At 40.2% G+C, this 27,165-nt stretch overlaps 1 protein-coding gene across 5 annotated transcripts in view; it reads right to left on the bottom strand.

The window, feature by feature from the left end:
* Positions 1–27,165, bottom strand: part of furinb (furin (paired basic amino acid cleaving enzyme) b) — a 198,925-nt gene that overhangs the window by 24,874 nt on the left and 146,886 nt on the right. For 3 of the 5 annotated variants that reach the window (XM_052465969.1, XM_052465970.1, XM_052465973.1), the window contains 5 exons: positions 19,840–19,928; positions 17,393–17,458; positions 15,188–15,360; positions 9,010–9,222; positions 4,755–4,855 (listed from right to left, as the gene is read on the bottom strand). In XM_052465969.1, the coding sequence (XP_052321929.1) occupies positions 4,755–4,855; positions 9,010–9,222; positions 15,188–15,360; positions 17,393–17,458; positions 19,840–19,928 (642 nt within the window). The remainder of the gene's footprint in view (positions 1–4,754; positions 4,856–9,009; positions 9,223–15,187; positions 15,361–17,392; positions 17,459–19,839; positions 19,929–27,165) is intronic. The other 2 variants (XM_052465971.1, XM_052465972.1) reach the window with 1 other exon arrangement.

Below are 27,165 nucleotides of genomic sequence, written 5' to 3'. Positions count from 1 at the left end.
TGGCCTCCATTATTCTTAAATTGAAGAAGTTTGGAACCACTAAGACTAGCCTTCATTTCTCAGAACAAGAATAGACTGACAAGTTTCAGAAGCAAGTTCTTTGTTTCTGGCCCTTTTGAGCCAGAACAACATTAACAATGTATACACTGCATTTATGATCAATTTGATGTTATTTTAATGGACAAAAAATGTGCTTAATTTCTAAGTGACTGCAAACAAATTTTCAACATAAAAATGCACCTTTACAATAAAAGCATTAATAATAAATGCATAATTGCATTTGCGGTCACCTTTGATAACGGTGTTTTCTGCTAATGGAACATTCACGCTTTTAGCCTACTACCATCTGTGCATTGCTGCGCTTATAATGTAAAAAAAATAGCCTAATAATTTATCAACCTTTTAAGCAAAACGTTCTGATCTGTTGCGTTAGCTACTTTGCATGAACAAATGTTTTTTTTTTATGTTAGTGGTTGTATTAATTTACAATCTATCGCATCCCACAACTGTCACAGACTGTTTGGAATATTTATTTCTCGCACAGAATATATTAGGTTGACTTTTGTACTTTGGGGGATAGTAGATTGACATAGGCTAGTGCTTTTGCTATTTGTTAGGCCTACTCATCTTGTTGGCTGACGAAAAGTACATGTGGACAGTTCATCCAATATCTTCAATATGCACCTCGGAATTGGATAATCGCAGTTGCTTTGCCGATGTGTCTGTCTTAACTTGTATCCTGTGAGAAAGACCGGATCATGTGTGATGGAGAGCCATGCGAGTGCGAGACGCTTCGGATTGCGCAGCACATTCAGGGCAAACGCAGCACTCCGGGCAGCAAAAGGCATAGATTTTTTTAGGGTGCATTATGGCCACAAAGGAGATCAAATCAAATCAAATGTATTTATATAGCCCTTCGTACATCAGCTGATATCTCAAAGTAAGGTACAGAAACCCAGCCTAAAACGCCAAACAGCAAGCAATGCAGGTGTAGAAGCACGGTGGCTAGGAAAAACTCCCTAGAAGAGATGCTGCCATGTAATTTGAGGCATTATCAAGTGCATTATCAAGTGCTTGTCAAATTGTGAATGAGCGAGTATTAGAGTGTGTACAACATGCGCAAAAAAGCAGAGCTCCATGCCTTTCAAGGAACTTTTTTCAAATCATCATTTGAGTCTCATCTTGTAGCCTTACAATGTATTATAAATGAAAACATATAGCCCAACATTTGTAGAACAACTAGAGTTACATTAATAATTCTAAATTAAACATATAGAAGTACTTACTTTGTTAACAAGAATAGCCGCATGTGCGCACTCCCTCAAATCGTTTGGAGAAAATATGTATATTATATTCAGCTTTTCTCAATTGTATTCTTCATACTATAAAATCATATAAAATAATGAAACAGAATTATAAACAAATCCTGTCTGCTAAATTAACTAGTGTAGCCCACAGCCATTTGGCACCGCCACATCAGGCCCTAACATAAGGGCAACTCAGAGTATGCTAATCTTTTCTTCTGAAATAGACTACATTTTCTTTATATCATGCTTCTTTAGACCTGTCTAAAATAAATAATGGATTTATTGTGAAGGTGTAGGCTATATTACATGGATTTATTATAATTTAAAAAAAATTGTGGAATGTGTGGAAGCCAGGAGATGCTAAATGTGTTCATGTTAATTAATGGTCAATTACCGTGAGTCCGACAGTTATTTGCTTGAAAATCCCCGGCTGATGAAATTTTGTGACCACCACAGCCCTAGTCTGGAGGAAACCTGGCACCATCCCTATGGTGATGCATGGTGGTGGCAGCATCATGCTGTGGGGATGTTTTTCAGCGGCAGGGAATGGGAGACTAGTCATGACCGAGGGAAAGAGTAACAGAACAAAGTACAGAGAGATCCTTGATCAAAACCTATTCCAGAGCGCTCAGGACCTCAGACCTCAGACCCTAAGCACACATCAAAGACAACGCAGGAGTGGCTTCGGGACAAGTCTCTAAATGTCCTTGAGTGGCCCAGCCAGTACCCGGACTTAAACCCGATCCAACATCTCTGGAGAGACCTGAAAATAGCTGTGCAGCGAGGCTCCCCATACAACTTGACAAAGCTTGAGAGGATCTGTAGAGAAGAATAGGAGAAACTCCTCAAATACAGGTGTGCCAAGCTTGTAGCGTCATACCCAAGAAGACTCGAGACTATAATCGCTGCCAAAGGTGCTTCAACAAAGTACTGAGTAAAGGGTCTAAATAATCCATTTTAGAATAAGGCTGTAACGTAACAAAATGTAGAAAAAGTCAAGGGGTGTGAATAATTTCTGAGCGACCTTCAATAGATACACAACCTTTGTCAGGAAAAAAACTCAGTTGGGAGTGTAAAAGTCTCCCATTCAATTGTGTTCACAAAGACAATGAATACCACCAGGGAAAGACAGAAAATCAAATGCCAAATCAAAATATGCTGCTGAAATGAACAAGAACAAGCCAGTAAGTTCAAAGACAAATCACTATAATTTATACCAAACACTTTACAACATTCATTACGTTTTAATGATGTTTAAGTGTTAAGTACTTGAAGAAGATGGGGCTTTAAATGGATGTTCCAACTCTGTGGTCACAACTCTGTGGTCACTAAAGATCCCATGGCATTGCAAGAGTATTGGTGCTTTCAAGACAACTAGAAACTTGGGAAAAAAACTAGGTCAAATCATCACGTCAGTGATCTTCAGGTCAGAAAGTTGGAGCTCTAGAAAGATGCCAGAGCTTCCAACTTGGAATTACAAGTTGAATGACCGCAAAAAAAGCATGTAAACTGTATGAATAATGTGTAACAAAATATTTGTAGAAAACAAAAATGTAAAACTGTTACTTTTGTCCTCTGTAGAGGCGAGTGGATGGGCCATGTGGGGTAATTGGGGTACGGGTGGTGAGTTTCCCCTTACATTCTAAAGAGCTTTGGGTGTCTAGAAAAGTGCAAATTAATAATAATAATAATTATTATTATTATTCAATGTTTTGCCATCTTCCATAGCTTGAAGACCATGCCTTTGTACAGAGATGGAAACTGGCGGACTGCAAGGGTATGTTAAGTTAAATAAAGTGCCTAAGTGACAAATAAAGTAACACGGTTGAAGCTTTCATCTTAAATTATCCCAAAATCAAATGGAAATGTCTGTGAAACTCTGTATGTTTAAATTGTGAATTTTGAAAATAAAATAAAAATTCAAGATGTGTCAATTTGTTTGTCTACATGCCATTTTAAAAACAATGCAGCTATTGGAGTAAACCTATTTTGGGTTAAGACAAGTAACTATGTGTAAGGGCAACCATCATGATAGTAACTATGAGTAAGGGCAAACATCATGATAGTAACTATGAGTAAGGGCAAACATCATGATAGTAACTATGAGTAAGGGCAAACATCATGATAGTAACTATGAGTAATGGCAAACATCATGATAGTAACTATGAGTAAGGGCAAACATCATGATAGTAACTATGAGTAAGGGCAAACATCATGATAGTAACTATGAGTAACGGCAAACATCATGATAGTAACTATGAGTAAGGGCAAACATCATGATAGTAACTATGAGTAATGGCAAACATCATGATAGTAACTATGAGTAAGGGCAAACATCATGATAGTAACTATGAGTAAGGGCAAACATCATGATAGTAACTATGAGTAAGGGCAAACATCATTATAAGCTCGCAAGCTGAGTTTGAATAAGACATCCGATTACCACTTTGCATTTAGAATGGTTAGTTTTATTATATCTAATAAATAACCAAATTCATTGATGGATCACTACATAAAATAAATGCATGACTCTCGTCTCCCCATCACACTCCCTCATCTGATTGTTCAAGTAAGTTAGTACCCCTCTCATTGCAAGGTTGCCATAAAGTGTTCCTTTACATAACATTTGACTGTTGTAAAGCACTGTAGTGAATATACTCAATACAAATGCTAACATCTAGTGGTGACATGACAAACTGCATTTCGCAGCAACGTTTGTGAACTTGGGAACAGTGCAGTTTCAGATTTATTTGACACAAAGTTTAATTCCTTCAGCCCCTTGTTTATTAGTGTGCTTGTGGTACTTCAGCACAAACACTTCTGCATTCTTATCCACAGCCATAGATAGATACATCTTCACAAACCTAAGAAGGTAAACTGAATAATTGTTTTGTACTTATAGAGGATATAGTTGCTTTTTGGTGGTTATCATGTAAACTACAAATCAAATGTTGTTAAATAATGTTAATTTTAATATTTTGTTAAAAAACCTACACTTCTGCTTTCGTATCCACTGCCATAGATATATTTGACTATCTACAGTATATATCAGTAATTGGTGACTTTTGCCTCCCTAAAATCGGTATCATTATCGGACTCAGAAATCCCATATTGGTTGGGCTCTAGACTCTACAATCTGCAAAGGATTCTAACTAGCACCAAAAAGGGTTCCCTATGGGGACTAACCGAAGAATCCTATATGGTTGTACTTGGCATCTTTTGTTTTTAAGAGTTTAGTCTACAGAACTGATCACTGGCTGGCCATGCCAGACTCACCTTCCACCACACACTACTCTTTTCCAGTCGGTTGTCTTATGATATTGAGAGACTATATTCTATTGAGAGACGAATTGAATAGAGATGTTGTAGAGAGAGAGATGACGAGATGTTCTCGTGTGAGAGATGGCAGGTTAACGGAGATATTAGAGTGTAACGGAGATAACTCACTTGGCTTCCAGAGCCAGTGCGATGATCCCAGCAGCCAGGGGGGCTGAGGCTGACGTCCCCGTGTGGGAGTCTGTACACTTCTGTCTCAGGTCTGTAGTCACCTAGGAGAAGAGAGAGAGACGAGAGTAAAAAACATCAGTTATATAGAGATCTGATTTGCATGGAAGTTATACAACTTGTGTAAATGCTTTATTTATCTATGCAAAAGAAGTGTGAGTATGTGGATCTCAAGTAAGGATTTTGTAATTTGGGTGACTTCTGCCTAGGCATTCTGGTCTCAGAGCATTTCGTATTATTCTGTATGTAAATCTCAGACACTCAATTTTCGTATGGTTGTATTCATTTGTGGATGTCCATCACAAATTTCATATGATATATTACAAAATATGTTACGAATTTGCAAAACACATGATATGTTATGAATTATAGCTAGGTGGCTAGCGTTAACTAGTTAGCTAGGCTAGGAGTTGGGGTTACGGTTACGGTTACGGTTAAGTTTAGGAGTTAGGTCAAAGGGTTAAAGTTAGGGTTAGGGTTAGCTAAAAGAGTTAAGGTTAGTGGAAGGGTTAGCTAACATGCTAAGTAGTTGAAACATCAAAGATACCAGGCCTGGTCTTCATAGCAGTTTTTGAAAAGGCACTTGATAAAGTATGACTAGAATTTATATATAAATGCCTGGATTATTTTAATTTTGGTGAATCTCATATACAATCGGTTAAAGCTATGTACAGCAACCTCAGGTGTAAAATAGTAAATAATGGTTACTTCTCAACTTTTAAGAGGAGTACAACAAGGTTGTCCATTGTCTCCCTATCTATTTACTATGAAAAGTGTATCATATTATGTATTGGATCCCTAAAAGACACAGTGTTTACACTACCTTGTAGTTTACCAATAAATTGGGCGGATGGTGAAGTAGACATACTTGGTATTCATATCTCAATAAATGTAAATGAACTTATCACAATCAATTTCAATAGAAAGTGAGCAAAAATAAAGAAGATTCTGCAACCATGGAGAGGTAGACACGTGTCTATTTATGGATAAATCACATTGATTAACTCTTTGGTCCTATCACAGTTTACTTACACTGCCTACTCCAGACAACTCGTTTTTTAAATCATATGAGCCAAAATATTTAATTTAATTTGAAATGCTAAGACAGACAAAATTAAATGTGTCTATTCATATAAAGAATACCCGTTTGGGGGGAAAAAATATTAAATAAAAAAATGTAAACATCTCACTCACTAAAAGCTTCCCTCATACATACGTTATACTTAAGGCTCATACTTTGTTCAAAACCGGCCTTTTTTGCCTTTATACAGATTACAACTTCTCATTTCTGACTGATTGAAAATTACATTTTGTTTAAAGTATCGCCCTCTTAAACAAGCCATACAAAGCTCGTTACAATTTCAGTTTTATCCTCCAGAAAAGATAGAACAAATATTACAACAAATATTATGGTTAAACTCAAATACAGTATACTGATTAATAATAAAACATTCTTTATGGATTTTTGTGTGTGAACATTTTATCATATTTATTAATGATATTATGAATAGAAATGATGGCGTTATGTCACATTTGCAGCTATCGAAAATATATGGGAATGTCTGCTCAATCCAGATTTAGAAACAATTGATTGCAGCATTACCACAAAAATGGAGGATGCAAGTTGAAGAAGGTAGGGAACTTGTTGGTCTGCCATATATTATAGATACAAATTGTATGAAAATAATTGGCATAAATATAAAAATATACCAGTTTAATTTGAGGACAAAAAATGTTGACAGCTGCACCATACAGGTGGCAAAATAAATGGGAAGAGATTTTTCGACGTACCGATTCCATGGCACATGGTTTTATGAACTGATACAAAAAAGCAACACTTGATTCGACACTTGAGTTTTTCAATTTAAATTATTATACAACATTCTTGCCACCAACAGGATGCTATATATATGGGGCATACAACAATCTCATCTCTGTAGATTTTGCTGCGAAGAGACAGAATCACTAGATAATTTATTCTGGTATTGCCCCTATGTAGCTTGATTCTGGTCACAGGTTCAGGAATAGTTAAAAAAATCACAACATCCACTTAAAATTAACTTTACAAATAGCAGTGTTGGGTGATTTTATATAATAATACTTGTTGAAAAGGTTTTCATCTTTGGTTCACAATTTGTGGATACTATACGATTAGAAAGGTTCAAAATGTATGGAAAACATCACAGCACAATTGAAAAATATATGGCACATGGAAACCAATGGAGGGTGGTCTATGGTGATAGGTGGGATGGGCTGAGTGTGGCTGAGGGGTGGGATTAAAGAGCTGAGGTCTATGGTGATAGGTGGGATGGGCTGAGTGTGGCTGAGGGGCGGGATTAAAGAGCTGAGGTCTAATGGTGATAGGTGGGATGGGCTGAGTGTGGCTGAGGGGTGGCATTAAAGAGCTGATGTTCGGTAATGTATTATTGTTATGTGATTGCTATATATAAAAGTATCATGTATGTAAAATGCATGTATATGTAGCAGAAAAGTTGTAAAAAACAAAAAAGATATGTGTTCTCCGAATGAATAGGTTAAAAATAATTTAGAAACATGAAAAAGTACCTAAAAAGTAGTAATGCTACAGTTATGCATGATGAGATTCGAACTTGCAACCTTTGGGTTGCTAGATGTTCGCTTTATACACCCAGCTGTCCACCCCGAGCAACCATGGTTGCTAGACATTCTCTTTATACACCCTCCCAACCACCCTACTTTTTTTTTTGCCTTTAGCTTAAGTTTGTTTTACGTAACCATACGGAACGTAACATATCATACTAAATGGAGTGTCGTCCTAGGAGGGACGAAAAAGTGGTGGAAAAGAGGAAAATGGAAGGAATGTTGTGAGAGAGGAGAGGAGGGAAAAAACGGGGACAGAGCAGAGACGTAGTTTAGAGTGTTGTGTCACTTGTCAGAGGCAGACTTAATCCCCTCAGAGTGACACAGTGACACAGCCAGACTGAGAGGTGTATGTTTATTCACCTGCAGCAGCCCTCTGGTGTGTTTGGGAGGAAAGCGGAGAAAGCGTTGAGTTGCAGGACTGTTTAAGTTAGTTGTGGTCCCTATATTGACAAAAAGCTTAGAGGAAGTGTGCTGTTTCTTGGACTGTTTGTCAGTATATTAGTCACTATTAAGCTAAAAACTGACCAGAAGCGGGTGGGCGGAGCAAGCAGAGCGAGGCGGGTGGAAACGATGGGACAGGCAGAGCAGTGACTGTATGCTAGCAGGATAGTCTCCAATCATCTTTGCTGATAGTGATGTTGTGTTTCCATAAGCATTTCGCTACACCCGCAATAACATCTCCTAAACATGTGTATGTGACCAATAAAATTAGATTTGATAAGTGGATGAATTGGTCTAATTTAGCATGTATGCTAAAGCCTCAACCCTTAACTACCTCTTCCAATTCAAATGAGCTCGAAAGAGAGTGAATGATAACATGATTTCTATTGTTTTGTGTGACTACAGTGGCAGCGATAAAACGCAAAAATAGAGACACGCTCTAATTGAGCGAGGCATCAAAGCGGACCCGCCCTGCTTCGGTTGGGTCATTATAATTCTAAACAATGCATTCCAAAATAAATAATACACATGCTCGCCTTCGGTGAGTTTAGGCCATTAGTTTGGTATGAATCAATGTCTTTTTCACGTGGAGGTTTACTCTGCTGTAGATATGAGTGTGTTTGTTTGCCAGTGTCAATCTGTTTCTATGAGGTTTCCTCATGTGTGTATGTGTTTGTGTATCAGAGGTACTTGCTAAAAGTTTCTGGTTAAGGTTGCCGTTACTGTGGGTGTGTGGGTGGATCATTATTCCAAATGATTAGGAGACTGTTTTATGTTGTGCTTTTGTGCTTTATTGTGTGTGATGAAGAGATCCTCCTGGACCTCGAGGGATTGCAATAATGATGCCTCACGATCTGTTTCTCATTGGGGTTTCCGGAGCTGAAAATATGTGGCGAGTCTAGGTGCAAAGGTGGGAGTGTGTATGTATGTGTGTATCAGTGGTACTTACTATCTGTTTCTTGTTGTGGCTGCCAAAGCTGAAGAACATGGTGAGGGTGAATGTAGGTCTGTGTGTGTGTGTTTATCGGGGTGTCTCAGGGGGAGTTTGGATATGCAAAAAACACATTTCCAATGGACGAATATAAGCACCCACCAAATTATTATTATTATTATTTGTATTATTATTACTACTCACTATCTGTTTCTCGTTGGGGTTCCCAGAGCTGAAGGTGGTGGCGAGGGTGGAGGAGCAAGCCTCGCTGTACCAGGGTACCATGCCGTACTGGGTGGTGCTGCTGATGGATAGTGTGTAGATGCTGTTGGTGTAGCCGTCACAGTTACAGCTGTCCTTCTCACGACCACCATTCCCCGATGCCCACACAAAGATGGAGCCCAGCCTGCCTCGGCCCTGGAAATGTACACATAAAGATAAGGATAACATGCAGGCATCTAGAACACACACAAGCACAGATAACACACATACACATATTTAAACAAACATACAGTACACACAGGCATAGATAGCACACCCACACGTTCCAGGGTGTGTATGTGGAGAGATGGATAGAGATGGAGTTTTTGTGTGTGTGCATGCGTGGATGCATTTGTGTGAGTTTCAAGTTGAGAGACTGATAGTATGAAATATTTCACCAGACAAGGATGTTTTCCCCCATTCTGTAAAAGCCTTGACATCCCTTCCCTCCCTATGATACTGTATGTTATTGTATTTCTACTGACAAACACTGTACTGCTGCTGGCATACAGTGCATTCGGAAAGTATTAATACCCCTTGACTTTTTCTACATTTTGTTACATTACAGCACTACTCTAAAATGTATTAAATTGTCCCACCCATCAATCTTCACACAATAATACATAACGACAAAGCAAAAATTTTTTTTATTTTTATTTTGCAAATGTATAAAAAAAATTAAAACTGAAATATCACATTTACATAAGTATTCAGACCCTTTACTCAGTACTTTGTTGAAGTACCTTTGGCAGTGATTACAGCCTCGAGTCTTTTTGGGTATGACGCTACTTGGCACACCTGTATTTGGGGAGTTTCTCCCATTCTTCTCTGCAGATCCTCTCAAATCAAATCAAATCAAATGTATTTATATAGCCCTTCGTACATCAGCTGATATCTCAAAGTGCTGTACAGAAACCCAGCCTAAAACCCCAAACAGCAAGCAATGCAGGTGTAGAAGCACGGTGGCTAGGAAAAACTCTCTAGAAAGATCAAAACCTAGGAAGAAACCTAGAGAGGAACCAGGCTATGTGGGGTGGCCAGTCCTCTTCTGGCTGTGCCGGGTGGAGATTATAACAGAACATGGCCAAGATGTTCAAATGTTCATAAATGACCAGCATGGTCGAATAATAATAAGGCAGAACAGTTGAAACTGGAGCAGCAGCACGGTCAGGTGGACTGGGGACAGCAAGGAGTCATCATGTCAGGTAGTCCTGGGGCATGGTCCTAGGGCTCAGGTCAGATGAAACTGGAGCATCAAGCTCTTTCAGGTTGGATGGGGAGCTTCGCTGCACAGCTATTTCCAGGTCTCTCCAGAGATTTTGGATCTGGTTCAAGTCCTGGCTCTGGCTGCCTCAAGGGTATTCAGAGACTTGTCCCGAAGCGACTCCTGTGTGCTTAGGGTTGATGTCCTTTTGGAAGGTGAACCTTCGCCCCCAGTCTGAGGTTCTGAGCGCTCTGGAACAGGTTTTCATCAAGGATATCTCTGTACTTTGCTCCATTCATCTTTCCCTCGATCCTGACTAGTCTCACAGTCCCTGTCACTGAAAAATATCCCCACATCATGATGCTGCCACCACAATGCTTCACCGTAGGGATGGTGTCAGGTTTCCTTCAGACGTGACGCTTGTCATGTGCCTTTCACTGAGGAGTGGACTGATTGGTGGAGTGCTGCAGAGATGGTTGTCCTTCTGGAAGATACTCCCATCTCCACAGAGGAAGTCTGGAGCTCTGTCAGAGTGACCATCGGGGTCTTGGTCACCTCCCTGACAAAGGCCCTTCTCCCGTGTTTGCTCAGTTTGGCCGGGCAGCCAGCTCTAGGAAGAGTCTTAGTGGTTCCAAACTTCAAACATGATGGAAGCCACTGTGTTTTTGGGTACCTTCAATGCTGAAGAAATGTTTTAGTATCCATCCCCAGACCTGTGCTGTGACACAATCCTGTCTCGGAGCTCTACAGACAATTCCTTCAACCACATGGCTTGGTTTTTGCGTATGAATACATATGTAAGTTGTATTTATTTTACTAGGCGAGTCAGTTAAGAACAAATTCTTATTTTCAATGACAGCCTAGGAACTGCCTTGTTCATGGGCAGAACGACAGATTTTTTACCTTGTCAGCTCGGGGATTTGATCTTGCAACCTTTCGGTTACTAATCCAAAGCTCTAACCACTAGACTACCTGCCTCTACCTAAGATAAATCTGTTTTTTATTTTGTAATACATTTGCAAACATTTCTAAAAACCTGTTTGATTTGTCATTATGGGATATTGTGTGTAATTTAATCAATTTTAGAATAAGGCTGAAATGTAATAAAATATGGAAAAGATTTAGGGGTTTGAATACTTTCCGGATGCACTGTAATTCATAAACAATGGCAGGCTATTTACTGTACACAGTTAGTTGATTGTGATTTGTTAGACAGATAAATTAGGGCATCATTGTACTGGGAGGAGCGGCATCGTGATACAGTATAATAGTATCTACTGAATACACTTATATCCACCTCCTCTCCATCTTTCATCTCCATAAAGATGCCATTAGTCACAACTAAATGAAACAGATTAATTGGGCCTTTCCATCACAACAGGCGGTAAGCATATCTCAATAAAGATATACTTTGAAGCTTTTTTTCTTTTCATAACCAAATATGAGAGGAGGTATACTGAGGAGAAGATATCATTTGGGGGGAGAGGGAGAGAGAAAGGAGCTAGGGAGAGAGAGAAAACGAGGTGGAGAAAGACAACATTCAATAATGAAAAGGATATGAGCAGAGTGGCACAGTTGGATAGATATGAAGAAATAGAGGGATTGATTGAAAATGTGAAAGAGGTTGCATAAAAGAGCAGGGGAGAGACGAGATGAAGGGAGGGATAGAGGGGCTAAATAGGCACACACTCTACCTCACACTGCATTGTGCCTCAACTCCAGCTGAGACTGAGATGAGAAGCAGTGGAGGTGGGCGTGGGAGTGCCAGCGACATGAACAAAACAAATCATATCTCACACAAGCACATGCACACACACACAACACTGCTTAGGGAACTTAGCCACAGTCTGTATGGATTTAAAGTAGTGCTGTGAGAATGTTATTTCCTAATCCCTGTCCTCTGTGGAGTGTTTGCCCCAGCATGACTTAGTGGGACTCTCCTGCTCACCACTGGATGGGCTGGATGGGCATTTAAAAGGCCAACAGCCCTCACAATCCCTATTTTATTCTCACCACTGATGCATTGCTTGTTTTCTTAATGACTAAATCAACAGGTATTCCTAATCTTTCCGGGAATGTCTTGTTTTGCTGCAGGCATTTATTTTCTTTCCATTGCTCTATAATCCTGCAGGTTAGCATTTTTCATCAAATTGTACTGGAGGCAGCTCTGCAGAGTGGTCACTAGCTGGTACAATCGTGAATTCAAAAACCTGATTTTAAACTTAACCCTGACCTTAACCACACTGCTCACCCTAATGTCTAACCATAACTTCAAATTAGCAACAAAAAGTACACTTTTTTTTCATGAATTTTTACAATATAGCAAAGTATGGCTTTGCAGCTGGCCTATCTAAGACTCATAACAATAAGCATCAACCTGCCATTAAACTAGTGTTAGATATGAGATTTTACGATATGAATCTTATATCTTCCATTAAAACTCCCTCTCCCACATTTTTACAAATATGGCTTATTCGCTATTCCAGGGTTTCTCAAACCTTTTGGGACCGGGGACCCTTTTTGTGATAGCAAATTCATCAGGGACCCCCTCATAATCAGAACACAGCTTGAGTGAGATAAAACATAGCATACAAGGTCTACTATAACTTTGGCAAGTGCATGGCCGGACGAACCAAGTCTCAGGCCCTGGAAGGAACATTTTGCTGTCTTTAAAGCTAATTTCCTGCAATTCCACACATCGTGTCAAGGGGCAGAGAGATTTTTTTTTAATGTTACAACTTAAAAAAATTGCAGTTTTAAAGCTTAAATTACAGTGCATTAAAAAAATGGGGAATACAAGAAGTATCGATTTGAAATATTTGTAATTGGTAGACTACAGTGAATACCAATATGCCTGTGAGCATCTCAGACCCATGTTGCCCACAGTTAAGAACAGAAATTGTAGAATAATAATATTACATTGTATTATTTTACAACCTTTAAACTTATTCCACAGATCCCTTGCCCAAAATTGGTTTAATCTGTTGTTGTTAGTAATATTCATTAAAGATTTGTTATATATATTTTGATATCTGGCCACGGACCCAACTTTGAGAACCCCTGCTCTATTCCCCTCCTGTCTAAATCTGACCCTACGTCAGCAATTTCTCTCCTATTTCTTCTCTCCCATTTGTCATTCCACCATTGTATTAATGGGTTTCTGTTAATGTCCCATGCTGACACATGAGGAATGGTCTCGTTAACCTCAGATGATTTGTCCAATCCATCTGGGGCTCACTCCATCAAACCCAATGGGCCTGCTCGGACTCAGAGGGCAGGGGAAGAAACTAGGCGAGGGGATTGTATGTGGTTCTACGAGATGTGTATGATGTGTATGATATGGATATTGTATTGGGTGTTCGTTCTGGCCTGAAGTACCAGGTGTAACTATCATGTCAGGTCTACTGCGTGCTCTCTGCTTGACGTCATTTCCGGTCACAACTTGCAGACTTGTTTGTTGCCAACCTATTTTGCTACCTGACAACGTTACGTTTTTTACTTTTTAATTACCGTTTATATTTTTGTTTTTTCCCTCAACTTTTTCACTCCGGACGCTTTATCTGGACACGGTTCATTAGGACCTCCAACAGCCGAAGCTAAGTAGTAACATTAACATGATGCCTTCTAATTGCAGTCGCTGTACTCATAATATACAGGAGAACGATCGCCTTACGGCGAGGATAGCTGTGCTACAAGCCCAGCTTCAGACGCAATCGTTAGGCAAGGGTAATTTCAGTGTAGGAAAGGATGAAACAGCGTCTGTGCCACCAGTAAGTACAGATAGTAGTATAAATCCCCTGGCACAGTCCCCGCAGCCAGACAACTTTCTCACGGTTTCTGGAAGGAAATGCTGTAGGAATGCTCAACCGGTGTCGCTCATTCAGCCGACAGAAACTTTCAACCGGTTTTCCCCATTAAGCAGCGAGTCGGAGTCAGAGGCCGAGTCTTCTCTGGTCTCTACTCCTCCCGTTACGGGGTCTGAGACGCCGAAGCTTCCCACCATTAGCTCTGACAAATTGAAAACTCTAGTCATTGGCGACTCTATCAGTTTGTTATATCTGGAGTACTTCTCCTGTCCTATTCGGTGTCCTGTGTGAATCTAAGTGTGCGTTCTCTAATTCTCTCTTTCTCTCTTTCTTTCTCTCTCTCGGAGGACCTGAGCCCTAGGACCATGCCCCAGGACTACCTGACATGATGACTCCTTGCTGTCCCCAGTCCACCTGGCCGTGCTGCTGCTCCAGTTTCAACTGTTCTGCCTTATTATTATTCGACCATGCTGCTCATTTATGAACATTTGAACATCTTGGCCATATTCTGTTATAATCTCCACCCGGCACAACCAGAAGAGGACTGGCCACCCCACATAGCCTGGTTCCTCTCTAGGTTTCTTCCTAGGTTTTTGCCTTTCTAGGGAGTTTTTCCTAGCCACCATGCTTCTACACCTGCATTGCTTGCTGTTTGGGGTTTTAGGCTGGGTTTCTGTACAGCACTTTGAGATATCAGCTGATGTACGAAGGGCTATATAAATAAACTTGATTTGAATAACATACTCTCAGTAAACCCATCAAATAAGACAGTGGTGAATAGTTACAGTTCTGGCGTGACATGACAGTAATTCCTGCTGGTGCTCCAGGCCAGAACACGCTCAAGATCAAGTATGGCGGTTGTATCACTTGTCAGAGTTTTACTTTAGAAATCATTTATACTGGATATCATAATGGAAAACCTAGTCATCTTCTAAGATAATTTGTGAGTATGTGTGTATAACGTAGAATTTAATACAGCAGTACGGTGAGTCCAAGACTAGTTTCCACTCTGGGACAATACAGTTGATCCTATCCTTTCTATGTGTGTTTCTTTGAAACAACATCTGGTAGGTATGTATCATGAACCTTGTTTGCTCCAGTAATGACTGACCTCAGTGACTCCTCGGAGGAAGGCCTCCTTGGCTAGCTTGGCGGGGCCGTCTACCGTCTTCCCATCATCCTCTGGGCCCCAGCTGGCGCTGTAGATGTGGATGTGCTGTGAGTTCAGGCTGAGGGAGTGGGCCTCCACCATGTCTGTCACCTCCCCGTCCAGCATACGCACACCTGAACACACACACATGCATACAAGTGCACACACACACACACACACACACACACACACACACACACACACACACACACACACACACACACACACACACACACACACACACACACACACACACACACACACACACACACACACACACACACACACACACACACACACACACACACACACACACACACACAAGGAGAGATAGAAAGAGTGGGGGGTGAAGTCAGAGGGGAAATAAACTAAATAATACAGGCAGGGTGAGGCAGAAATGGAAAAAAAGGTGAAGGTGACAGAGAGAGACAGCATGAGAGGAGAAGTAGCAGGGAACAGATCAAAATGTACAGAACGGTTACCTGGAGGAGAATGTGGGAGGGTTATGATTTTTCAATTTCGGCCAAGGAGAGAGTTTAGTATTTTTTAAATCTAGTCCAGGGGAGGGTCATGTAATTTGTAATGGATGAAATTTCAATATTTATCAGTGTTTTAGAATTAGTTGTTAATTAGGCTATATATCGATGTGTGCCTGATGCCGCCCCTCATCTCTGATTCTCCGCTGGGCACGCAATATCAATTGCGCCTATAGGCTATTTAATGTGGTCTCTAAAAAATGATCCATAGCCTTTTGACTATAGCCTACGAAGTGCATGCTCAGGGAAGCACAGAGCAAACTCATATTTCTAAAATAGCTGCTGGGATGGTGTAACTAAAACTAGGCTGCATTACACACTGCAATGGATATGCCAACCCTGAGCCCCAGCCTTCTCGAAAATTATTATTGATTAGGCCTATTCCAAAATCTTAAGCACAGACTAGCCTATAGGCTATGTTCTGTTCAGTTTGAGAAGGAGAGCATTTAAATGAGAAAGAGGACCGGAGGCCAACTTTGAAACACTATATATACAAAAGTATGTGGACACCCTTCAAATTAATGGATTCAGCTATTTCAGCCACATCCATTGCTGACACATGTATAAAATCGAGCACACAGCCATGCAATCTCCATAGACAAACATTGGCAGTAGAATGTCTTTACTGAAGAGCTCAGTGACTTTCAACGTGTCACCTTCATAGGATGCCACCTTTCCAACAAGTCAGTTCGGTCAAATTTCTGCCCTGCTAGAGCTGTCAACTGTAAGTGCTGTTTGTGAAGTGGAAATGTCCACGAGCAACAATGGCTCAGCCACGAAGTGGTAGGCCACACAAGCTCACAGAACAGGACCACCGAGTGCTGAAGCATAGCGCGTAAAAATCGTCTGTCCTTGGTTTCAACACTCACTACCGGGTTTCAAACTACCTCTGGAAGAAAATTCAGCACAATAACTGTTCGTCTGGAGCTTCATAAAATGGGTTTCCATGACCGAGCAGCCTCACACAAGCCTAAGATCCCCGACAATCGTCGGCTGGAGTGGTGTAAAGCTCGCCGCCATTGGACTCTGGAGCGGTGGAAACACGTTCTATGGAGTGATGAATCACGCTTCACCATCTGGCAGTCCGACGGACAAATCTGGGTTTGGCAGATAGCAGGAGAATGAAACCTGCCCCAATGCATAGTGCCAACCATAAAGTTTGGTGGTGGAGGAATGATGGTCTGGGGCTGTTTTTCATAGTTTGTGCTAGGCCCCTTAGTTCCATTGAAGGGAAATCTTAACAATTCTGTGCTTCCAACTTTTTGTCAACAGTTTGCAGAAGGCTCTTTCCTGTTTCATAATGACAATGCCTCCGTGCACAAAGTGATATCCATACAGAAATGGTTTGTGGAAGAACTTGACTGGCGAGCACATATTCCTGACCTCAACCCCATAGAACACCTTTGGAATGAATTTGAACACCGACTGCAAGCCAGGCCTTATCGCCGAACATCAGTGCCCAACCACAATAATGCTCTTGTGGCTGAATGGAAGCAAGTCCCCACATCTAGTGGAAAGCAGAATAGGGGGGACCGTATCATAGATTTTTATTAAAAATAATATAATTCTTGCACATGATGTATTTATCACAGTTATTGACCTCACAATTAGCCAGATTCGAGTAACTTACATTGTGGTCCTGAAACTTGAAGCAGCAGCCACGGCACAATCAATGGGAAATGGACAGCTCGTGGTGCTGAAAGTAGGCAAATGCGAGTAGGCATAATTCATTTAAACCGTCTTCATTTTAGTTAGACTTCATTGAGAACAAGAGGGCTTTGTCGTGGAGACTATTTTGAAGAAAATGTCTTTCAGCCAATCATCAATCATCAATTTCTCTCAGCCAATCATCAGTAATTTGTGTAAGTGCTGTGCTTGTTGAAAGTCCTTCTTGAAATTGAACAAATCCGATTATATAAAGTGATATATAACAACGCTGGTCCACGATGCTTTATGCTAGAAACAAGCTGCAAAATACCCAGGAAAGACGTGACTCCAATGCATATGGGTATATCATTGTTTCGTTTCTTTGACATTCAGAGGCTGAATTTGCTTGGAAAGTAATCTAATTCTGTCACTATCAATTGATTAAGCTATTCACTTTCTGCAAAAATAGAAGATGTTTAAACCCAGACAGCTTTAGGGAATCACTTGTGACTTTCTTTCATTGGGTGAAGCCACGGAAGAAGAGTAGCCAGCACTTAAAGCTTAAATGTTTCTGTGTTGGTAAACCTACTCTGTCATGGGTGGAAAGGTAGGCCTACTCTGTAATGGGTGGATAGGTAGGCCTACTCTGTCATGGGTGGAAAGTTAGGCCTACTCTGTCATGGGTGGAAAGGTAAGCCTAACTTTTGAAAGTACCATGCTCAGATTCCTAATGACGTCTAAGATTGAATTATTTGCAAACAGGGACAGTTTTGTTGCAAACAAGACACACGGATTTGGCATTGGAGAAATATGAGATGAACACATTCTCCTATCTCGCTGTCCATTCTTAGCATATCATTTTGGTAATTTGTGTGATATAAAAAAAAGATTCCACTAATATGTAAAGTTAAGTGGAATTGCATGACATTTTTATAAAGGCTATTTTTTCATCGGACCTGCAAAGACGATGATAGATTCATTTAATGCTTTTACTATATAGGAGATCTTTCCACCCCGACTCTTGTCCACGGTTGTCTGTGAATCCACAACCTTTTGGCCCACAGCCCTGTGTGCTATAAACATTCCTGCATTGCCATGTAATGCTTACAGGACAAAGAACAGTTTCTAAAACTGCATATCTAAGGCTCTGGTCTGTCCAAAAAGTGAGGGTAAACTGCTATCCATTTTGTTTTAATTATTATTTTGGGTATAGGGGAGGGTCAAAACATATTTTGCTGAAAGGAGGGCCATCCATTTTCATTTCAGAGAGATCAGATTTTCTCCATGTAACCCTTATTGTAAATAACATTCACTCCCTAGGTGTTATAAACATGATGCAGTTGGGAAACAAAGCCTTGTGTGTCTGGCTGTCATACTGACAAACACAGTCTGACTGGGGAGACAAAGGGCTTATGAGCCTGTCACACTGCCAGATGGGATGAGCAATTGTTCTCTCAGACACACACACACACACACACACACACACACACACACACACACACACACACACACACACACACACACACACACACACACACACACACACACACACACACACACACACACACACACACACACACACACACACACACACACACACACACACACACACACACACACACACACACACACACTTTGGCCATTAAAACAAGAGTCAAGACCTTCTCCTCCAAGAAACCACCAGGTAAGACAACAGACAGACAACTCACAAAAAACACAAAAACAACACAACATTCCTTCTAACGAATGAGTGTGGGAGAGTTAATGGTGCCTCCAACAGCGTCTGTGACCTGAGAGAAACAAACCGGCCCATCTTTTATCATAATACCTGAACTGGCCTGTCTGCAGCTTTGATGTGGGCCACCTCAGAACAGTAATGGGAGCTGTGAGCCGTGTGTGTGTGTGGGATGAGTGTGTATGTGTGTGGGTGTGTGGAGACACACACCCGATGGGGAACGAGGCACACAGCAAACTGTGTTGTTTATTAACAATTGTGTAACCCTGGGACATGGGCAGATTGTCAGAGGAATATGTGTGGAGCAGGAGCCAATGAGCTATTAGAGCAGGAGATGCATGCTAATGAAGACTAGGAGGAGTAGGAGAGTTATGGCTACCATCTGTGGAGGGCACTGCTGGGGACTCCTCTCAGGGCTCCACTGAGTCTTGTTGGCTGGCTGCTTGTCTTTGACAGTGCTTAGGGACACAAGTTGATAAGGGCCAGAAAGTGGCTTGAAAGAATCCATTAGACTGATTAGAGTACTTGTCTTCGACGAAAGATTAGAGACAAAAGTTGGTAAATATTCAGAAGTGACGGATAGCAAGTCATGTACTACTGAACATGACTCCGGTTCAACTGACAGTAGACCCAAGTCAACCAATCATTGTTGGCCATTGGCAAAGCCTTCTTCAATTACAGCATGCCTCATTCACCTCCAATTTTGGTGTTGTATGCCACGCCCACCCCACATACATTGTTGTTGGCGGCTGCAGCAACTTCCCCAGCACACCGTGTTCCATGTCTAGATGAGCGAGAGATACAGAGAAAGAGAGAGACACAGAGAAAGAGAGAGACACGGAGACAGAGAGAGCGAAAGAGAGAGAGGAAGTGAAAGAGAGACAGACAAAAAGAGAGAGAAGAGAGCAGTTAGGATTTATGACCAAAAACACTCCTCTCATCTCAACCACCCTGAACAGTGCAGGGCTCTTCAAAAACAATACCTCCCAGAACGACTGCTAAAAATACACAGCAGCACACCAACGAATAGACGAAAAGCACATGGAGGGCCAATGCTGCTGAAGGACCTATAATAAGCAATCGCAGGTAAACACTCCCCACTGGACAGACAGGAAGGGAAAAAGACCATGAATACATTCTCTACCAAGAACTTGTGTCCAATTTGTCTATAACTACCAATTCCCCTTTGCACAGAGGATGGGAATGAATAACATGAACCTGGGTGGAAGGACAAAGCTAGCACATTCGGAAACTTGGAAGTATGTTTTTGGTTTCCCATTGGTTCTGATAACAGAAATAAAAATGACCCCTTATTGAATGTTTCAATTAAACTTTCAATAACACTGCTAGCTTATTTTGGGTTATTTTTTTTTCCAACTCCAAGCACAGATACAGTATGACGCATGGAAATGAATTTGCTTAGGCATTAATGATGCAAACAGTTTTTTTATTTATTGTGACATGGCATCAGTGAGATTTGAACCTATGATCGTTTGTTCTCTATCCATGGAATTAGGGATGTGCCACCAGGATGGAGCTAACATGTTTTTTTACGCATACAAAACAGTTCATTATAGTCTATTCAAACAGACCCCATTTCAAAGGAAACAAGCACTCATTAAGAGTGGCCAATTAGTGGATACGGCCAACACACCTGAACACACTTAACAAGATAGAGGATAGAGAGAGTTCTGTTGATGCTGAGAACGGAATGTACAGTATTTGTTTTTAAAAAACATTCTTGAAACATTTTCTGAACATTACTAAAGTTCTCTTGTGTTTTTTTATGGAACGTTTTCTTCATGTTCTTAGAACGGAATGTATACTGAATAAAAATATAAACGCAACATGCAACAATTTCAAAGGTTTTGCTGAGTTACATTTCATATAAAGAAATCAGTCAATTGAAATAAATGAATTAGGCCTTCAGCTATGGATTTCACATGACTGGGCAGGGGCCTGGGAAGGCATAGGCCCACCCACTTGGTAGCCAGGCCTACTCACTGGGGAGCCAGGCCCAGCCAATCAGAATTAGTTTATAGGACTTTATTACAGACAGAAATACTCCTAAACACAGTTTATGTTAGACAAATGAACATTCAAATCTCTGGCAACTGCTCTGGTGGATATTCCTACAGTCAGCATGCAAATTGCACGCTCCTTCAAAACTTGAGACATCTGTGGTATTGTGTTGTTAATTAGCTTCTTGATATTCCACACCTGTCAGGTGGATGGATTATAAAGAATAAATTGCTCACTAATGGGGATGTAAACAAATTTGTTTTTCACATACACATGGTTAGCAGATGTTAATGCGAGTGTAGCGAAATGCTTGTGCTTCTAGTTCCGACAATACAGTAATAACCAACGAGTAATCTAACCTAACAATTCCAAAACTACTACCTTATATACACAAGTGTAAAGGGATAAAGAATATGTACATAAAGATATATGAATGAGTGGTGGTACAGAACGGCATAGGCAAGATGCAGTAGATGGTATCGAGTACAGTATATACATATGAGATGAGTAATGTAGGGTATGTAAACAAAGTGGCATAGTTAAAGTGGCTAGTGATACATGTATTACATAAAGATGCAGTAGATGATATAGAGTACAGTATATACATATGAGATGAGTAATATAGGGTATGTAAACATTGTATTAAGTAGCATTGTTTAAAGTGGCTAGTGATATATTTTACATCAATTCCCATTATTAAAGTGGCTGGAGTTGAGTCCGTGTGTTGGCAGCAGCCACTCAATGTTAGTGGTGGCTGTTTAACAGTCTGAAGGCCTTACTGGGGAATGTAGCAGCAGTAGATGTGCTCATGTTCTTTATGTTAGAGCAGGGAGAGCTGCTCACAGTGGACTTCCTCCTAGGGCCCATCGGCTCAGTGATAACAGTATAACTCTGGTTCATAGGCACAGAATTACTGCATACAATAGCTGTAGAATCATTCGGGCATTCAGGGCAGTTGAAGGGACATAAATTAGGTTACTTATTTTGTGTCAACCAACACACCTGGTGTAATGTACATTTTCTGAAGCATTATGACAACTCTGCGTCACAATGGTAGGGATTAACTGAGCTGGGCTTTAGTCATTGATAAGTCATTGTCTCAACGCAGCCTTATAGTGCTGTGAAAGGATCCAGGATCCCAAATGATTTGGGTGGATCCTTTCCTCCTTATAAAACCTGTTTTGTTTCCAAAAGGTATTGAAATTGTCAACAAAACTTACACCCATTGAGCTGCAATAATCACATAGCCCGTTGTAAAGAGAGAGAATCCTGATAAAGCGTTAAATCCTGCGATTCAGAGATGGCAGAGGGCCAGATATGATGGGTCTTTTGTTAGTGTTTAGCAGAGTCAATCAACTCTTTAAAATCCAGTTTCAGCTTTTCAGAAATGCCCTTCATAATGTCATTAATACCCACATGGACTACGATAGAATCGATGTCCCTGTCCTGATGTAGTGTATTCAGGAGCAGCTGAGTAATGTCATTTACTCGAGCTCCGGGATAAGACATTGTTTTTGCACCAGGAACGGTCACATTTCTTACCATGGAGCTGCCCAGAATCACGGTTGGTGAGAAGGGCGAGGAAATCTGCACACTCTCACGCTTCTCAGGATTCGGAGAAGCCTTTATGGATGGGTGAGAGGCAGGATAACTTGAGCCCGTTGCTCCCAGCGCCTGTGGCAGGCCTCCGACAGATGGAGAAGCCCTCAGACTTTCCAACTGTGTTGGCATGTTTACCAATTGCCTACCCTTAAACTTTGTGTGAGGTCCATGGTCAGTTAATGATAAGAAGCATCAGAGCTGCATATTCTTCTGATGCGACTGAATTGACTTATAGTGAGGCTTTTAATAAGTGGACGTGGATGAAAGCAACCCCATTACCGAAAAACACAGTCAATCTCAAATGTTACCAGTCTATATACTAACATCCCCCATCAGGGCTGCCTTGAGACCATCAAGTTCTACCTCAATGAACGTCCCCCTAATGCTCTTCCCAGCACCAATTGTACTGTGGACTTGGCTGAACTAATACTAACCTCCAACTATTTTCTCTTCAGAGGAGACTTTTTCCTCTAGAACAAAGGGACAGCGATGGGGAGCACTATGGCTCCTAATTATGCTAACTTAAATCTAGGAATGTTTAAAAAACCGGTGGTGCTGAAAAAGTCTCCTCTGAAGAGAAAATAGTTGGAGCTTCCACCCTCACCTGGGATATGGATGCCTGATGAAGACCTAAGGGTGGAAACATTGTTGTAAATAAATACCACCTGGGAGCATAAGCAGAAGTGTGTAGCTTTTTCCTTTCTGTTTTCCATGAGTTTGTCTATAACTCCAGCAACTGTGGAAAATACTTGGATGTTCGAATGTTCTTCAGCTTTTGTCTTTTATTTCAGCTCATGAAACATAGGAACAGCACTTTACATGTTACGTTTATATTTTTGTTCAGAGTACACTGTACAGTATGTTTTTAAATAACATTCTTAGAACGTTTTCCTAATGCTACAATATTTTGTTAATCTTGTGGTTTTTATGGTAAGTTCTGAGAACAGAATTTGAAACTAATTGTTAATTTAAAGCTAATTGATGTTAACATTTCTGGAAATATTCCCAGAATATTGGCAACAACTGACAAAAAAGACAACCATACATTGCCTGAACATTCTGAGAACATTGCTTCAGTCACACCATTTTTTAAAACATTCCTAGAATGTAGTCAAATCTGACATTAAATAGAACCACATTGGAACTTTTGTGGAATGTTCTGTGGAAGTACTGAAATTCCCACAGAAGAACATTTCTTAATGTTCTCAGAACAATTTGAGAACATTACTTTAAATAAAAACATGAGGAAACCTGTGGTGGGAAACGTTATGCTGAAGTAATGAAATTCCCACCAAAGAATGTTGTTTCATAACACTCTCAGAACTACTTGAGAACTTTCCTTATGTCAAACCAGTTGGAGAACGTTCCTAGAACATGACCAAATATAAATTAAATATAATCATGTTTGAACTTTAAGGAAACTTTAAGGAAATGTTCTGTTAAAGTAATGAAATATCAAGAAAATATATATTTTTTATAATTTCAAGTTCCTTAAATGTGCTGAGAATGTTCCAAAGCCAAGCGACTATCCTGTAGAATTCCTAGAAAGTTGTGGGAAAGTTGTATGCAAAATAACTACAGGACAAACATGATCTCACCAAGCTCTATGAAACATATCGTTCTCAGAACGTTATGTGCTAGCTGGGTCTTCTCCACTCTAACAGAATGGAGAAGGTAGCCTGGGGTGTCAGGTAGCCAAGTGGTTAGAGCATTCGGCCAGTAGAAGTTTGCTAGATTGAATCCCTGCGCTGACAAGGTAAAAATCTGTTGTTATGTCCCAGAACAAGGCAATTAACCCACTGTTCCTAAGCCACCATTGTAAATAAGAATTTGTTCCTAACTGACTTGCCTAGTTAAATAAAAAAAATAACAACAGGGCATTCACTCCCACCAACACACCAGGCTAACACTTGGTGTTGTGGAATGAATATGTAATGTGTAGTGTTTCATATCTCTACAGTACTGTGGTGACAGAGCTTTCTTTGAGATGCAGTACAAATATATCTAATCTTTTAGACATTGACAAACTGGAATAATCTCAAGACAGGCCCATTACAAAAAAAGGTGAAGTGAAACCTGAAGGACATGGTACTCACTAAAACTATGATGGACGGTCTCTGAATGCAGACCATCAGAGAGAGATATGGGATAATATTGATATGAATTAATTATTTACTGTGTCCTTCATCAATTATATGAGCTGTGTCTTGTGTAAAGAGACAGGTGATCTAAGGACGGCAGGTTCATGACATCTCTCAGCCCTACTTTGCTGCTGGCATGCCTTTGGGCATCATGCACGCACTTGTCATGATGTGCCCTGCGCTGGTAGAAACTGCCATGCAGTATTGATAGAGTCTACCAGAACAAAGAGCTTCTCTTAGTTCCAAACTCATAATCCCCAAAATGGTAGAACTAAACAATATTTCTACTTTTGAGAATGTGGGAGTGGTCCGTGGACACTTAAGGGACAGTCATGTCGAGTGTGTTTCATTTAGTGATCTCATGAAGGACAGGAAACACACATAACTGTATCTCTTAAAATGTACATATTCCAGCTGTCAGGTTTACATCTAAATATTGTGAAACGTATGTGATTAAACATGAAACTATTTGTGAAAAGACCTAAGAGCCCCCAAGTTGGAATGGTTACAATTCTATTGGCCACGGAGACAATACAGCTGTAGTTTGGCTACACGGCTGTAAATTGTTAAACTCTGAGACTATTGATCACTACAGAATGAGCAAATCTTAGACGTATAATTATTAGTCTGCAGCTAGAAATTACGTAAATCTAGAACGAGAATACCGACAATCGCCGAAGCATCTAATCTATGAGAACATTTCCAAATGGTTCTCTGAAGTATCCATTCTAAACCCATACAACAATGAAAGACATTGTGACTTCTGGGAAAGTTAACCAGAGACTCTGATGAACTCTACAGGACGATTGAGTGTTTTCAACGGAGAGACAACAACGGCATACGGGCGTAAATATATACATTGCAATTAACCTCAAATGAGCGGTCGTTCATGTGCAAAGGATTAGCATTTCAATTAATATAATTAAAGACTGTGTGTAGTGAATCCATTTTGTCTTTCCCGCTCTTTCTCAGTCCCCACCCCTTTCCTTTGTCTACCAAGCCTTCATATCGGCGGAGCCCGCTAGGGACTTATTCTTTGTATCATTGTTAGTAACCAAGATCTACTGTTTGTTTGTGATATTTCTGTGATTATTTAGTTAGTCAATAAATAATTAAGCCAATTTGTATATTTCTGATTCATTATGGAAACTAAGATTCGTGCAGATAACCAAGAATTTTATGACGTTTGGAATGAGACTAATGAGGTAACAATTAATAATTAATTAATAGAAGACTAATTGAACAGATATAAGACTAAATATCTGAATATCTGAAAATTCTGACTTTGTAATCTCAACATTTTCCGTGGTGCCCTGACTTCCTAGTTAATTCATGTTAACATGATTAGTTTAATCACGTAATAATTAAATCTAGAGAAGTGATTTGATATAAATAATTCTTCACATTTAATGGTAGTCCAGACACGACACTCTCAGGCTGGCCGATATAGTTTTTTTTGTTACCTTCTATAACGGTACTTGAATGTTTGGTTTGTTAAATGTATTACACTGCGTGTAACATCCATTTTTATAGTTTACTCCGCTACTTGAGTCATCTCTCTCCGCTCTCTCTCTCTCTATGCCACTTTCCACACAGACCTCGCACACGGACCTTATTTTTGAAGTTGAAGTTGAATTGAAATCACTTAGAATGTATGTGTTGCCACCCTAGGGGCATGCACTCATGAAGCAAATTTGAACCTTTCATTATTCAAAAACACAATGCTTTAGTGCATTTCCATCTAAAATAATCCATGAGCACCAGCATGTGAAGTTCATATGAGCATGTCAAATTGGGTGTAAGTTAAGAATCTATATTTGAGAAAATTAAGGCATCTATACATTCTCCAACTAAACATTTGGAATAAGCAAATGGTTTGATTTCTGATCAAAAATATGGTTGAAATGTTTTGTTGTTTTGGCCCTGTACTCCAGCTCTTTGGATGTGAAACGATACAATGTGAACACTGTCAGCTTTAATTTGAAGGTATTTTCATCCATATCGGGTGAACAATTTAGAAATGTTTTGTACATTTTAGGGGACCAAAAGTACTGGGAAAAATTCACTTAGGTGTATTCAAGTATTCAAAAGTTTAGTATTTGGTCCCATTTTCCCATCAAGCTTGTGACTACAAACTTGTTGGATGTATTTGGTGTTTGTTTTGGTTGTGTTTCAGATTATTTTGTGCCCAATAGAAATCAAATTAAATCAAATGTTATTGGTCACATACTCATGGTTAGCAGATGGTATTGCGAG

This window comes from Oncorhynchus keta, chromosome 17 (assembly GCF_023373465.1).
Source record: "Oncorhynchus keta strain PuntledgeMale-10-30-2019 chromosome 17, Oket_V2, whole genome shotgun sequence".
Classification (NCBI taxonomy): domain Eukaryota; kingdom Metazoa; phylum Chordata; class Actinopteri; order Salmoniformes; family Salmonidae; genus Oncorhynchus; species Oncorhynchus keta.
Note: the sequence above shows the minus strand (reverse complement) of the source record. Positions and strands in the feature narration are given on the sequence as shown.